This window comes from Pteronotus mesoamericanus, unplaced genomic scaffold (assembly GCF_021234165.1).
Source record: "Pteronotus mesoamericanus isolate MK-2021 breed Mesoamerican mustached bat unplaced genomic scaffold, CSHL_Meso_final contig_173, whole genome shotgun sequence".
NCBI lineage: Eukaryota > Metazoa > Chordata > Mammalia > Chiroptera > Mormoopidae > Pteronotus > Pteronotus mesoamericanus.
Window position 1 is genome coordinate 1,040,181 of NW_026555072.1, and position 16,897 is coordinate 1,057,077.

The following is a 16,897-nucleotide window of genomic DNA, read 5'->3' on the forward strand; positions in this document are numbered from 1 at the left end:
CTTTCACCAATGATAGTAAGAGTCCAAAAAAAAAAATGACTTTTTCATGAGTTTCCTGTAGGCTATTGGTCACGATGGTTGGAACTTTTCTTGCATAGTTTTCAGTGATTGCATATTGGCTAACAATTATGTTTAAAATTTTAAAAATTATCTTAAAAAAGAAAAAGAATTAAACCATAGCAATCTTGTTTAATCTTTCATGAAATCTTCCAAATGCAACATCACAGAAGCCTAATGACACATTCTCCTAAAGAGAAGATTAATTTCCAGAAATTATTATGTAGTGCAACTGGTTAACTTGTAGGAAAGAGACAACACACTAATATAATTTCACCATTCAAATATGGGAAATGTGTTTTGAGTACCCAGTTAATAAAATATATCCATGGTCTGCAATGTCCTTCCTATGATTCTAGTTGAAAAGAATGGAATCAGGATCTTGGTTCGCCATCTGTGCTATATGCTTTAACACATCCTTCTTGGTAATGATTCCAAGCAATCGCCTAAAAGATAAAAGAAGACAACAAAACAAAAATAAATCTGTAATCAAAATAACATTGTCAAAGGTGGCACTTTTCCACCTCAATCTTTTTCAACTTTGAACACTATCTGCACTTACAGATGATGAGATAGCAGGACTAGGATACGTGTATCAGGCCTGAGGGAAATGCATGGGTCCCTGAAAGCACTGCAAGCATTACTACCTCTAGATCTGAGATCTTGCTATCGCCTCTGGTTTAAATATTCTTCTCTGCATATGCAAATCTTAATTATCTTTTGCAACCCAGTTCAAATGTCCCTCTTTCAGAACAACTTCCCTGATTTATAAGCCAGCAATAATTGTGCCCTCCTCCCAGCAACATGTTCTGTGCACTTGTCTTGTTTGCTGTTGTACTATATGCACTCATATGTTCTTAGCTTCTCTACTTCCCTATAACACTGTATACTCCCTGAAGGCAGAGAAGGGTTTTATTCATTTTTGTGTCTCCTCAGAGTCAGGTGGAATACATTTATATAAAGTAACTATTCAATAAATGTTGAATGAATCAGTTAGGGAAAGTCTCCTTCCTTATTTAAAAACTAGAAGACATCTATTACATACCCTTCTCCTCAACTTCCCTTCTTTTCTAATAAAAATAGCACCTCTTCCTTTACTGGATAAGAAATATTTCAAACAGAGTGGGAATTGACTGAGAGAGTAGGGGGTAGGATGGGTGGAGGGGGGTAAAGGGGAGAAAATTGAGACAACTGTAATAGTATAAACATGATTTATAAATTAGAAAGAAAGAGAAAGGAAGGAAGAAAGGAAGGAAGGAAGGAAGGAAGGAAGGAAGGAAGGAAGGAAGGAAGGAAGGAAGGAAGGAAGGAAGGAAGATTCCAGAAAGAAAGCACCTTGGTGTTGGGAGTCAAAAGACTTATGTTTAAAGGGTACCTCTACTATATGTTAACTGGGAGCCTTAGTGTAAATCTTTCAGCCTCACTGAAACTTGGTTTTCTCATCCTCAAATAATAGCAAAGGTACTGTAAGGATCAAATACTACACATATACTATTTAATACCATTATACTTTCAGTGCTGCCTGTTCATAAAAACACAGCTGCTTCCTTTGTGGGGAGGAACTGAGTTATTTATAATGCGCAACCAGCAGTTTACACCTCTCAAACCCATTTTCTTCCCCAAACTCCTTTTTTATTAATTATGATGATAAAGGAAACACATCCACCTTCATCTCAGAGCTTCAAAAAGGCCTATGAACACTACTAATGTTCATATGTATTAGGTTCTTCTTTCTTTATCTCTCTACAGTCTTCCCACAATCCAATTTGCCTTCACCAAAGAGTTCTCACCCATTGTGTGTAACCAGGCACTGCCTCAGTCCCAGCTTGCGGAAGATATCAACGACGATTTCCATGGGGGTAAGGTCAGTCACAGTGAAGGGGCTGAGATCCAGGATGTTCCGAAGCTTTAGGGTGTGTGGAGTGTATGGTGGCATTGGAGGAGAATGCTCAGTGAAATAAATGATAGACGTGCTCACAACTCCATCCTGCTTTTTTCGAGCATTTTCTATTTGAAAAGTGTGGGGGGGGGATTGAAAATTAAAGTGTTATTTCTGGCTCCTAACTACTCCCCTCTTCCCTCCATCTTCCCCATTCATGAATATTTATTTCCACAATAGATTATATTATCCCTTTTCTGGAATCCTTACCAATTGAAATAATGAGATCTCTTCGGAGGACAAAACCCACAAGCCTTTGGGACTCCCGGGACACCACTACTGGGAAGCCACTGTAAGTGGTTTCACTGATTATGGTCTCTACATCTTCCACAGTCATACTGTCCTGAGTAAGGACAGTCAACAAAGGATCATTTCTCCGGGGTTTCATCACATCCATTGCCAGGGTCTTATGAGCAAACTCTTCTTTGGCTTCAAGAAAGGGGTATCCATTGAGACGAATGTGGGCATCATAGATGCCCTCCCGCCCAAGAGCATCTGCCACCCACTTGCTTGTCATTGCTGCAGCCATCAGAGGCACAATGTATTCCAAGCCACCAGTTAGTTCAAACATTATGACAACAAGAGAAACGGTCATCCGAGTTACCCCACCTGCAAAGTAACAGACACAGGCTACTGAAGGCAGGAAAAGTATAAGATTTATTATAGTTATCACCCTCCTCCAGGCCCCATTTAGGAAAAGCTTATTTACCAGAAACATTACTAAAAAGAGGTCTCACATATAACTGCACAGACCTCAGCAATACACTAAAGAAAGTTTACAATGTTTACAGAGTTCTCAAAATAACATCTACAACACTACAAGATGCCTTCTTGATTCTTCTTTTTGTTTCATCTGTTGTTCCCCCCAATTACAAAAGTAATTGTGGAAGATATCCATAATTTGTGTAACACTATAGAGACTAGAGGTTCTCTGGGATGTACAGGCACATTGAAGAAAATTCAGAAAATAAAAAATAAGGATATGAAAGAAAGTTCATTACCTAGAAATAAGCAGAATGACTTTTTTCTGCTTATTTCTAAATAAGCAGAATCTGAATGACTTTTCCAAGTTGTTTACTATGCAAAAATGTATTTTTTACTTTTTCAAGTTGTTCACTATGCAAAAATGTATTTTTACATCTAACGTCATATTATATGTTTAATTCCCCACAATCCAAAGAGAGATTTGTAAAGGCAGCAACAGAGAGACAGCTAGTTACATACAAGGGAGTCCCCATTACAATCTTTGCTGATTTCGCAACAGAAACACTACAGGTGTTAGAGATTGGCAGGAAATATTTAGAGTAATGAAAGCTAAGAACATGTAGCCTAGATTGTTCTACCCAGCAAGGCTATCATTTAAAATTGAAGGACAAATAAAGAGTTTCCCAGACAAACTAAGGTTAAAGGAGTTCATTACCACCAAACCAGCACTGCAAGAAATGTTAAAGGACCTTTTGTAAGAAGAAGAAATAGAGCAAAAAAAACATAGGAACAATATAAAAAATGGCAATAAATAAGTACCTATCTGTAATAACCTCAAATGCAAATGGATTAAATGTTCCAATCAAAAGACACAGAGTAGCTGAATGGATAAGAAAACATGACCCAGATATATGCTGTCTACAACAGGCCAACCTCAGAGCAAAAGATTTCCACAGGCTGAGAGTAAAGGGATAGAGGAAAATATTTCACACAAATGGAAATAAACAAACCAAAAAAAAATGCTAGTGTAGCAATCATTACATTTGACAAAATAGACTTCAAAACCAAGGTCATAAGAAAAGATAAAGAAGGTCATTTCATATTCTTAAGGGTTCAGTCCAACAAGAGGACATAACTCTTGTAAACATATATGCAACCAATATAGCAGCACCTGAATATATAAAAGAAATCTTGGTGGACTTTAAGGAAGATATTGACAACTCTGTCATAATAGGAGATTTAAACAGCCCACTACTGACAATGGACAGATGTTCCAGACAAAAAATCAACAAGGATATAGCAACATTAAATGACACACTAAATCAAATGGATTTAATTGATACATACACAATATTTTGCCCCAAATAAGAAGTATATACATTCTTCTCAAGTGCACATGGATCATTCTCAAAGACAGAGCACATGTTAGGCCAAAAAATAAGCCTTAACAGAATCCAGAAAATTGAGTCTGGCCAAGATGGACGCATAGGTAAATATACTTTGCCTCCTCGCATAACCAAAAGAAAGACAACAAATTAGAAAAAAACAGAACTGCCAGAAAATTGAACTGTATTGAAGTCTGACAACCAAGGAGTTAAGAAACATTCATCCAGACCGGTAGGAGGGGCGGAGAGGACATGCAGCAAGGCAGTGGCTGGAGGACCAGGTTGGTGAAGTGGGGGCTGGCAGACTGGGCGATCCCACAGTTGTGTGCAGATAAACTGGGAGAAACAGCTGGGGAGTGAGACAGACTGAACAATCCAGGGTTCCAGTGAGGGAGAAGAAAGCTTCAAAACCTCTGCAGGGATTGTGGCAGTAGGAGAAACTCCCAGCCTCACAGGAGAGTCCATTGGAGAGACCCACAGAGCCCTAGAATGTACACAAACACACCCACCCACGAATCAGCACTAAAAGTGTCCAATTAGCTTGTGCGTAGTGAGAGAAGTGACAGAAAGCCTGCCAATAGCCGAGCAAGCAGCATTGTTCTCTCTTGGACCCCTCCCCTACATAAAACATCACAACACAGCAACTTGGGTTGCTCTCTAGGCCCTGGCAAATACCTAAGTCCCTGCCCCTACTAATGTAACAGGTGGGCTGAGACAAAAAAATATGACCAAAGTGAAAGAACAGATAGAACTAAGTGATGAACAGAAAGCCAACCTATCAGATGCACAGTTCAAAACACTGGTAATCTGGATGCTCACTGAATTAGTTGAGTATGGTCACAAAAATGGAGGAAAAAGGGAAGGCTATGCAAAGTGAAATAGAGAAAAATATACAGGGAACCAACAGTAAAGGGAAGGAAGCCAGGACTCAAATCAACCATTTGGAGAAGAAGGAAGAAATAAACATTCAACCAGACAGAATAAAGAAACAAGAATTCAAAAGAAAAATGAGGGGAAGTTTAGGAACCTCTGGGACAACTTTAAACGATCCCACATCCGAATCATAGGGGTGCCAGAAGGAGAAGAGTAAGAGCAAGAATTGAAAACTTATTTGGAAAAATAATGAAGAACTCCTCCAATCTGGCCAAGGAAATAGACTTCCAGGAGGTCCAGGAAGCTCGAGAGTCCCCAAGAAGTTGGACCCAAGGAAGCACACACCAAGGCACATCGTAATTACATTACCCAAGGTGAAAAATAAGGAGAGAACCTTAAAAGCAGCAAGAGGAAAAGAGAGAGTTACCTACAAAGGAGTTCCCATAAGACTATCAGCTGATTTCTCAAAAGAAATCTTGCAGGCAAGAAGGGGCTGGCAAGAAGTATTCCAAGTCATGGAAGGTAAGGACCTACAACCCAGATTACTCTATCCAACAAAGCTCTCATTTAGAATGGAAGGGCAGATAAAGTGCTTCCCAGATAAGGTCAAGTTAAAGGAGTTCATCATCACCAAGCCCTTATTATATGAAATGTTAAAGGGACTTATCTATGAATAAGAAGATGAAAACCATGAACAGTAAAATGACAACAAACTCACAACTAACAACTGAACCTAAAAAAACCCCAAAAAACCAAGCAAGCAACTAGAACAGGAACAGAATCAGAGAAATGGAGATCAGCAAGGAGGGGGAGGGGAAGACTAGGGGAAAAGGTACAGGGAATAAGCAGCATAAATAGTAGGTACAAAATAGGCAGGGGAAGGTTAAGAATAGTATAGGAAATGGAGAAGCCAAAGAATTTATATGTATGACCCACGGATGTAAACTATGGTGTGTGTTGGGGGTGGAATACTGGAGGTGAGGTGGTGCAGAGTGGAAAGAAATAAAGGGGAGAAAAAGTGGGACAAATGTAATAGCATAATCAATAAAATATGTGTATATATATATATATATATATATATATATATATATATATAATGGGACTACATCACACTAAAAATCTGCGTGGCTAAAGAAACCATCATAAAGTAAAAAGGGAACCAAAAGTATGGGAGAACATATTTGCCAATGGTATATTGGACAAGGGTTTAACCTCTAAAATATATAAAGAGCTCATATGATTCAACACCAAGAAGGCAAACAATCTAATTAAAAAAATGGGCAAAGGATCTTAAAAGACACTTCTCCAAGAAGGACATGAAGATGGCCCATAGACATATGAAAAGATGCTCAATGTCACTAATCAGAGATATGCAAATGCAAACCGCACTGAGATATCACCACACACCTGTCAGAATGGCCATCATAAACAAATCAACAAACAAGTGCTGGTGAGGATGTGCAGAAAAGGGAACCCTAGTGCATTGTTGGTGGGAATGCAGATTGGTGCAGCCACTGTGGGAAATGGTATGGAATTTCTTCAAAAAACTAAATATGGAACTGCCTTCTGACCCAGCAATTCTGCTACTGGGAACATACCCTAAGAATACAAAATCACCAATTCAAAAGAACCTATGCACCCCTATGTTCATAGCGGCACTATTTACAATAGCCAAGTGCTGGAAGCAACCTAAGTGCCCATCGGTAAATGAGTGGATCAAAAAACTGTGGTATATTTACACAATGGAATACCACACAGCAGGAAGAAAGAAGGAGCTCCTACATTTTGTGACAGTATGGATGAAACTGGAGACTATATGATAAGTGAAATAAGCCAGTCAGTGAAAGACAAATACCATATGATCTCACCTATAAGAGGAATCTATTGAACAAAATAAACCAACAAGCAAAATAGCACCAGAGGCATAGAATGAACAGAGTGACATTGACCAGAGAGGAGAGAGGAGGAGAATAATGGTGGGAATCAGGGGAAGGGACAAGCCAAAGAACATGTACGAATGACCCATGGACATGGACAACGGTGTGGGGACTGACTGTGGGAGTGGGGGGTGGGCTAGGTAGAGGAGGGCAAAGGAGGGAAAATTGGGACAACTGTAACAGAATAACAATAAAAAAATTTAAAAGACATTTATGTAACACTGCATTTAAAGATGTTAAATATCAACATCATATTCAATGGGTGCATAATATAATATTAAATAGATGTACCATAATTTATTTAAACAGTTCCTTACTGTACACATTTAGGTTGATTCCAACTTTTTGCTATTATAAATAATACCATGATGCAGTTATGTTTCTGTAAATTTCTAATGATTTCCTCAGTATAATTGAATTTGAGAGTAAAATTACTTATAAAGTGGAGGAATGTAAATGTATGGTAAAGAATGCTTTTATTTATTTATTTATTTATTTTAAATTTTATTTTAATTTATTTTTTCAAATACATTTGTCTCTGCCTACTCCCCACCACTTTCCCTTGCCCCCTCCCTCCTTCCCTCCCTCAGCTCTTCCCCTTTGGTTTTGTCCATGAGTCCTTGCTATATGTTCCTTGATTTTCCCCTTCCCTTCCTTTTCCCTGCCCGCTCCCCCCGCCCCCCCCCCGCCTCCTTCCCTCTTGTCTCTGTTGATTTCTTTTCCTTTCAGTGTGGCTGGTCTTATTTTCCTTGCATCTTTGCATTGTTGGTTAGGTTCCGCTTATAGGTGAGATCATATGGTATTTGTCTTTCGCCCCCTGGCTTATTTCGCTTAGCATAATGCTCTCCAGGTCCATCCATGCTGTCGCGAAGTTTAGTAGTTCTTTTTTTCTTTCTGCTGCATAGTATTCCATTGTGTATATGTACCATAATTTTTTGATCCAGTCATCTACTGATGGGCATTTAGGTTGCTTCCAGCACTTGGCTATTGTAAATTGTGCTGCTATGAACATAGGGATGCATAGGTTCTTTTGTATTGGCGTTTTGGTGTTCTTAGGGTATAGGATGCTTTTATTTTTTAAGTATTTAGCAAGTATTTAATAAAGGAGTATGCTATCATAGACAATAGGGGAACCTACTTTTGATAAAGCAGTTAGAGAAGAATGCTCTGAGGGAAAACATTTAGCAAAAAGTTTGAAGGCCAAAAGGAACCAATTATGCTAAGGCTGGGGGAGGAGCATTCTTTGAAGAGGGGGCAGCAAGTACAAAGACCAGGATGGAGGAATAGGCTTGATATATTTGAAAAAACTCAGGGCAGGACAGTATGGGGGAAAAAAAACCCTCTATTTTGGGCAATCAAGAATGTTTTCTTAAAGCACTTGAAAAATGGCAAACCCAAAAGGAAATGGTCACTTAAAAAACCTTTAGTCAATTGTGTTTAACATCATTCTTTATTATGTCACCTGGGTAGCAACTTCTTTGAAATTAATAGAAACACTACTCACCTAAGCAGGCTGCAGCACCAACCATCGCATAAAGGCCAGGAGTGATACAATCAGCTCCTTGGCTACACCAGCTATTAAAGATGCCCCAGTCATGGTGATAATAGGCCAGCTGTTCCATTCCTACTCCTAAAAGTCGACCTGCTATGGCACCAACAGCCATGCTAGGGATAAAGAGGCCAGAAGGGATCTGTAAAGAGAAAGCAATATAAGGTTAGTGAGAAATGACAGGATTGCCTGGTGTATGTAAGGGTACAGAATTGACCCTCTGCAGAGCAAACAGGCCAATGACAATGTAACTATGCATTATGCTAGCAAGTGGCTGTAAAAATTTATGAAACACTACAGGGACTAGAGGTTCTCTGGGACATGAAGGCAAGTATGACTGCAAAGAATCTTACCCTTCTTCGGAGTCCATCAGGCTACAGCCTGAACTCTCGAGACAAACACAGAACTGGGGGCAAACAAGCCTTTCCCAAAGAAAAAGGAAAACAGATGGAGTTTCTCGTATATACAGACATCTCCCCAATTTTGAATTATTATCAAAAAAATTATCCTTTATTGAATACTATTTTCTATTCTGGATGCTCTAAACTTAAGATTTCAGGAGGTGGGTGCAATTATTCCCAAATCACAAAGAACCCAAGGTTCAGAGAGGTTAAGTAACTCACCTACAGCCAAAATTTAGTAAATAGTGGTGCTTAAGTTTAAGTGGAATGCTCATAACTACTCTCATATATTGAATCTTAACTCATTGCACATACAAAAAGAATGGCACATGAGGATTCAGTTTATTTTGTAACAATAAAAAGAAAGATTAAACTATTAATTCTTTTAAATGAGATAATGACTGTGGTTGCATGACTGTCCAGAAAAGGAACCCTCATCTGTCTTCCCACTCTTTTGTGACTCCTAAAATATTACAGTGAATTCTCAATTTGAGCTAAGAGAGGAATATGATGATAAGAATAATAAAAAACAGGTTATTTTTTAATAGCTTGTGTTTGATTTTTGGAATATATTTGAATCTGGCTGGGTCTGATGGTCTGAAACTTCACTTTAAATAAAAAATGAGCCCTGGCTGGTGTGGCTCAGTGGACTGAGTACCAGCCTGTGAACCAAAGGGTCGGTGGTTTGATTCCCAGTCAGGGCACATGCCTGGGTTGCGGGCCAGGTCCCCAGTAGGGGGTGTGCTAGAGGCAACCATACATTGCTGTTTCTCTCCCTTTCTCCCTCTCTTCCCCTCTCTAAAAAAAAATAAATTAAAAATACATACATACATACATACATACATACATAATGAAGCCACAGGCAAAAATTATTAAAGAAGCACTGCAAAACTTTCCAGGGTGTTGAAGAAAACAGGCAGTATCATCTCAGAGATTTTAGTACTGCCTACTGAATTGCTGTCTCTAATTCCCTGGTTTGAATCTCCACCTCCCTACACAATAGAAGAAAATAATTTGGTAGTGGGATACTAAAAAAAGGCACAAATAAAAACCAAGAAGGAGGAAAATATCTTAATGAATTTTCTTTTCTGGTTTCTTCTGAAACATGGAAATAATAATGAGTACTAAATGTAAAATTTGCTCCCTGATGTGTACTTTTGACAGTTTAAATATTTTTTAAAGATTTTGTTTATTTTTATTTTTAGAGAGGGGAAGAGAAGGAGAAAGAGAGGAAGAGAAACATCAATGTGTGGCTGCATCTCACAAGCCCCCCACCGGGGACCTGGCCTGCAACCCAGGCATGTGCCCTGCACTGGGAATCAAACCAGCGATCCTTAGGTTTGCAGGCTGGTGCTCAATCCACGGAGTCACATCAGCCAGGGCACTGACAGTTTAAATATTAATTTACGATCACCTGTGAAGTTCTTGATAATTGAACATTGATACCAAGTGTAAAACATACATTTATATATATATATATTGCGCTAAACCATATGAAATTGCTTTTTAACTGTCAAAGTGGTTGAATATCGGCAACTTCATTATGCACAACCTAATATTTTGTTTTATTGGGAAAACTGTAAAGCCGCCCTTTAAGGATCAACACTATGTTGGTCAGATACTGTTTTAATATACAATGCACAGGAATAAATACCTCTAAAAAGTTGACAATATTTCTACTTAAAATCTCAGCACTGAGGTTTACATTTGGCCTAAAACTAGGCTTGGACAATTTTAGATAGAGGTTCAACTGTCTAAGAAGTTGTGAGGGCATGTGGGGGTAAAAAGGCCATTTGGAGTTGAGGAATAATGTTGAGTGAATCTGGTAGTGCTACATGAGCTATGAGGATTGTATGATTTCTTGGCTTTTCCCTCCAAACCCACAGCCATACTTACATTCAAGAACCAAAAGAATCTACTCACCTTCATGCCAAAGGTGAATACAGTAATGACGATTTTCATTATGAGTGTCAAGGCCAGCTGCCACATGGCACTGTAGACTCCCGCACCAGCAGGCCTGTCGGGCAATTCATCTCCCTTGCTTGTGTTGAAACGGTTCTCATAATCACAGAGCTTAGAGGAGTCCAGAAGGCCACAGTCGTTAAACAGTTCAGAAATGAGCTCACTTGTGCTCATCCGGGTGTATTCATTGGGGAAAGCCAGAATGGCAGTGATGGCTGTCACGACAAGTACTTCTATGACAGGATACTTGCCCAACTGGGTGGTCTTACGCTTCCGACACCAGGCAATGTTGGTGCGGATAAATAAAGCTCCCCACAGACCACCAAATATGCCCAGCAGAATGAATGGCACAAGCTCAAAGAGATGCCATGGGGTATGAAACTCCACATAAAATAGAACCAGACGGCTGTTCCCAAATGGATTGATGGAGCGCAGAGTAAATGCTGCCACCAAGGCAGCAAAGAATGAACGCCACAGCGTTTTAAGGGGAAAATAGTAGCTGACCTATAAGAGAGAAGGTAAAAAAGCAAACTCAGTGAATATGCAGAAACTATTTCAGGTGTAAAGTTGGTGCTGCAGGAATTAAGAACTGAGAATGAGAACTACCCAGAAATCTTTGGTCCCCTGGTAAAGCACTTTGGGACTGCCACGTACATAGATACTGGCCAGGATTCTCAACACAAGAGCATGCGCACGTGCTACAAACAATTAAAAGTAGTTACCTCTTCTAGGCTGAATAATACTCCGCCAATAGGTGCCCCAAAGGCAACAGATACACCAGCTGCTGCTGCAGCTGACAAGACCTACAATCCAAAACTCAAAATTAGCGATGGAATAATGACACTTTCCTACAGTCAATCACAGCTTTAAAAGGAATGTTAGTGGTTAATAAACATTAAAAAAAAACTTTACAGATTCCATATGCAGTTTATCAAAAATTAAGTTTAAATTATATTAACTTTGAGAGCAAACATTGTACACTAGATTTAAAACACATGGTGCACATGCTTGAATACATATAGGACCTTTCCTTTGTAATTAATTTAGGCATGTGTTTTAGGCCAAATTATGCTCCCATCTCCAATACTCAATTCAGTAACCGAATTTGAGTTTGTAGACCTATTCACCACCTAAATGAAGTACTTACAATGATGTGTTTACATAGCACTTTCTTTGTAAAGAAATGCTTTTTAAATGAAATTTTAAGTAAGGCTCTAATGATACAAAACTGAAGTCACAACGAGCTCACAGCTATTCAGATGCTGCAAATATTCATACAATAGGTATTTAGGTTTTCCTATATGTCCTACTCCATGTTTAGTGATCTATGGAAACAGAAATAGGGAGATAACTAGAAGCAAGGTTGGTAACAGATTTTGAAGGGAAGAGAAGGCATAAGTATGCTTAGGTGTGGCAAGGTAAAGGGCAAAGAGGGAGGGGAAACACATGACAAACACACCAGAATTTAATGGAAGTATAAAGTTCTTTCATTAGAGTCTACTTGCTGTGGAGTAATAATATGATTTGGAGTAGTAAAAAGGAATTTCAAAGAGAAAGTTGAACAAAATTAAGAATTTTTTAATAAAATGGTTCTTGGCAAAATAACTAGGCAGGTTTCTCTGGGAGTATAGCATGGCCTAGGAAAATGAAGGGGAGGGAATAGTGAGATCTCTAATACTAGCTGAGGAGGACTTGAAATTTATGGCTATAAGGGCTTTCATCTGAGAAGAATGACAGTCAACATCAAACTTGAGAAAGGGAATTTTAGTGACTATCTTGGATGAATTATGTGAAAGCAGAATGAAGGTGGCTAGTTTGTTATAATTTTATGTTGTAGAGTGAAGTCTGTCTATACCCTTGCTTCTCAAATCTCTATTTTATTCAATGATTTGCCCACTTTAACAAGGCCCTGCGACACAAAAGGTTGCTGCCAGTCAACAGGAAAAAATAACTGGAAAGTCTAAATAAACAATAAGAAGTAGACTAAAGATTCAAATATTCATGAGTATAGTTAGAAAAATATATGTCATTTGTACAGGGAAACAGTCAGATCAAACTCCCATCTCATTTTATAACTATTTGAACAAAAATGTCAATCTTATGGAATGAAAGTAAGCAGCAACCTACAGCTTCAAAGTCACCACTACCCATGCAAAAATGGCAACAATCAACATTTCACTCTTGCCAGCTAAAATGTTTTTTTCAGCTCTCTAGCTTCTGTTGATCATTATTCCCATATAACAACCTCACCACCTTAATACTGCCTTTATGTCCTCCTACCATTTGACAGGTAATTAAACAATCTACCCCCTACCTCATTAGCCTTTCTCTCCTGCCAGAAACTTTCCCCCCTGAACTAACAAAATGTATTCCATATTTGAAATTTCAACATCTTCGTATTTCCTTCTAGGCTTTATATTTTGCTTTGTTTTCAAAATAAATTACTAAGTTTCAATATTGTGCTGATAAAATGGTCTTGGTCCTGACCCATTCCATATGTGATTTCTTTGTAATTCAAGGAAAATAGAGCAAGAGCCATTATTTTCTTAAATCTTTAATTATAATGAGACAAAAATAAACAATGACTTGGAATATTTTTTAAAAATTGTTTTTCCTCCTCAAAACGATAAATGTGAGAATGCCTACAGAGATGCTATGGTGGAAATAACTTAGTGCGGTTAAGACATAAGGCAGAGGGAGATCCAATACAAAGAGACAAATTCAGTTTGGAATCTGGTAGAAATAAAACATGAAATGTTGACATTTGAAACATGTGCTGAGTGTGTATTTTTTCACAGGAATAAACTACTTTTAAAAAATCTTCTATTGTTTTGGAACTTATTTAGTAATAGAAACAGGCACATACTTGTGTAGAATTAAACATAATAAAAAAGTTTAAGTCCTTACTCCTCCTTTACTATATCACCTCACTTTCCCATTCACCAGAGGAAGACTTTTTTTTAACAGTTTGGGGTAAAATCACTTTTCAGTCATTTTCTTTCTAGGTGCACATACACAAACTGGAAAGCAATATAGAGTTTACTCAAAAAATTAAAAATGGAGAAGGGAAAGATGGTGGAGGAATGAGTGGAAGTCACACTGACCTCCTCCCAGGACCAATCTGGAATAACAACTAAATTGTGGAGAAATCACCTGGAAAACAACTGAATAGCAAGAGAGGAGTCTTAAAACCTAGGTCAGACAGAGGAATGGGCTTTAGCACAACCTAACTGGTAAGGAGTGCGGTAGAGGCTTGAGAAGGTGGGCTGGGTGCCCATGGATGGCAGTGCCAGAGGGATGTTGAAAGAGCCAATTGGATTCCCCTGAGAAGAGCAGGGTCTAAACCATACGTGGGGATCTCCAGCCTACAGCACAAGAGCCCAAAAAGCACACAGGCAACAGCCAGCTGTGAAAAGTGGCAGTGTACTCTCTGACAGACACAGGCAGATGGAGCTGCAAAGAGCCATTTAAAAGGCCAACACAAAAATCTGTACTGGCAGCCACTTACCCGAACTCTGGAGAAGGTGAGGGCAGAATGGACTGGAGACACCTGAGGAGAGACTGGAGAGGGAGGCTTTGGGGAAAGAACTGAGAGGGTGGATGGCAGGGTCCCAGTGCTCACTCACCCTGCATTCCGCAGCTGCCATCTTGCTCAGGGAGACCACTCCCCTGAGCAGTGGCAGCGTGAAAGGACACAATAGCCACGCTCCCAGTAGGCTCGGCCCTGGCCCGGTTGTGTGCAGGCCCAGGTGCTGAGAACAGAGTACCTGTCACAGATAGTAGATCCCGGCTAAAGGGGGTGCAGAATGGTCTACAGACACTTGAGGAAAGTGTGGTGATAGAGGCATTGGGCAGAGAACTGAGGGAGTAGCCAGTAAGGGGGATCTCAGTGCTGACTCCTCCCCCATAAGGCCGCAGCCATTTTTCTCGAGCAGACCACCACCCTGAGTGGCAGCATCCTGAAAGGCACAATAGCCCCACCCACAGGAGGGACTCTGTCCCACCCTGACTCCTGAGGGCAGAGTGACTAGAGTAACAACTAGAGGAGACAGCCACAGACAACAGATTCCTGGAAGTCTCTTAAAGACTGCCTAAGGTCAAACAGGGTCAACAGCTGACATCATCAGAGGCAGATACAGAAAGAAAGGGGAAAAAAAGCAATCTCTTACCATAGAAGTTCACATCACAAAGTCAGGAAGTCAAGACAGATCAATTTAAGAAGCAGATGCAAAAAAGAAGAGTCTCACAAATAACGGGAAGAAAAAAGAAGCAACCCCCAATTGAAGGGAAAGGAGGAATCCCCAGAAAGAGAATTAAATGAAATAGAGGCAAGTAAACTATAAGATACTGAGTTCCAAACAACGGTTCTAATGAGGCTCAATGAGCTCAGTGAACTCAGAGAGAATTACCAAAAACTACAGGAAACTATGAGGAACTTACTGCAAACTGTATCAGCATGAAAAAAAGAATAGAAACTATCAATAAGACACAAGAGGAAATGAAAAATACAATTTCTAAACTGAAGAACACAGTAGAAAGAATCAAAAGTGTGGAGGGTAGTGAAGGCTAACATCAAAAGCAGGTTGAGTGCTTGGCAAAGCCATACTTCAGTAGCTTGGATCTGCAAAGCAGAGAAAGCCAGCAGCTGACAACAGCCCTAACCAGAGGGTGTTGAGAAGGGAGTAGATAACTGCAATAATCAGCTGAACACTGTTGTAACCTATGCAGAAGAAAGCTTTATTATGTAGATAGCCTGAGAATGGTACAATCCGTACCCACAGCATTCCCCTAAGTCTGCAAAACTCCTCTGAGCTTTATGTAACGAACCCATATGAAATAAACGCGGAGACGGTGGTCACTGTCATTCTCTCTTCATCAGAGGACACTGCCCCATGTGGCTCTTGCTTTTCTCTAAACTGTTTGTGTAGTCTCTTTCTCAATCTCACATCACCCCCACTCAGGGACCACCACTCCACGTGGATCGCAGTACAAAAGTAGGCTCGATGAAGCAGAGGATCGAATCAGTGAGCTGGAGGAAAAGGTAGAAAAAAGCTCCAAGAAAGAGCAAGAAAATGAAAAAAGACTCAAAAAGAATAAAGAGGCATAGAGGGAAGTGCAGAACAACCTGAAATGTAATAAAATCCGTATAATAGGGATACCAGAAGGAAAAGAGGAACAAGGGAAAGAGAATCTGTTTGAAAAGTAATGATGGATAAATTCCCTCATTAGGAGGAGGAAAAAGGTCATGCAAGTACAGGAAGCACAGAGGGTCCCATTCAAAAGGAACCCAAGGAGGCCCACTCCAAGACACATCATCATTAAAATGGCAAATACCAAGGACAAAGAGAGAATCCTAAAGGAAGCAAAGGAGAATGAGGTAGTAACATACAAGAGAGACCCAATACGGCTGGCAGCTGATTTCTCAACAGAAACACTACAAGCCAGAAGGGAATGGCAAGAAATATTCGAAGTCATGAAAAGCAGGGGCCTACAGCCAAGACTGCTCTACCCAGCAAGGCTCTCTATTAAAATAGAAGGCAAAATAAGGAGTTTCCCAGACAAAAGAAGGTAAAGTACGTCTCCACCAAACCAGCACTACAAGATATGCTAAAGGGACTGCTTTAAGAAGATGAAGAAAAAGTGAGAAAGAGAGGTTCACAGGTAGAAAGAGAAAGAATGAATAAGTACCTATCAATAATAACTGTAAATGTAAATGGAGTAAATGCCCCAATCAAAAGACAGAATATACCTGAATGGATAAGGAAACATGACCCACACATATGCTGCCTACAAGGGATGCACCTCAGAACAAAGGACCAACACAGACTGAAAGTAAAAGGATGGAAAAGAATATTCCAAGCAAATGGACAGGGGAAAAAAAGCAGGGGTAGCAATACTTATATCAGACAAAATGCATTTCAAAACAAAGGCCATAAAAAGAGACCCAAAGGAAAACTTTACAATACTCAAAGGAAGAATCCATCAAGAAGACATAAACATTGTAAACCTATATGCACGCAACATAGGAGCACCCAAATATATATAAAAAATCTTGGAGGACTTCAAGAAAGATATAGAGAGTAGCACAC

The 16,897-nt window shown here is 39.5% G+C and overlaps 1 protein-coding gene across 1 annotated transcript in view; it reads right to left on the bottom strand.

The window, feature by feature from the left end:
* Positions 1-269: 269 nt before the first annotated feature.
* Positions 270-16,897, bottom strand: part of CLCN5 (chloride voltage-gated channel 5) — a 43,759-nt gene continuing 27,131 nt past the window's right edge. The window contains exons 6-11 of the mRNA XM_054566425.1: positions 11,531-11,611; positions 10,770-11,312; positions 8,401-8,587; positions 2,207-2,605; positions 1,848-2,064; positions 270-503 (exon numbers count right to left, since the gene is read on the bottom strand). Coding sequence (XP_054422400.1) covers positions 413-503; positions 1,848-2,064; positions 2,207-2,605; positions 8,401-8,587; positions 10,770-11,312; positions 11,531-11,611 — 1,518 coding nt within the window. The 3' untranslated portion in view covers positions 270-412. The remainder of the gene's footprint in view (positions 504-1,847; positions 2,065-2,206; positions 2,606-8,400; positions 8,588-10,769; positions 11,313-11,530; positions 11,612-16,897) is intronic.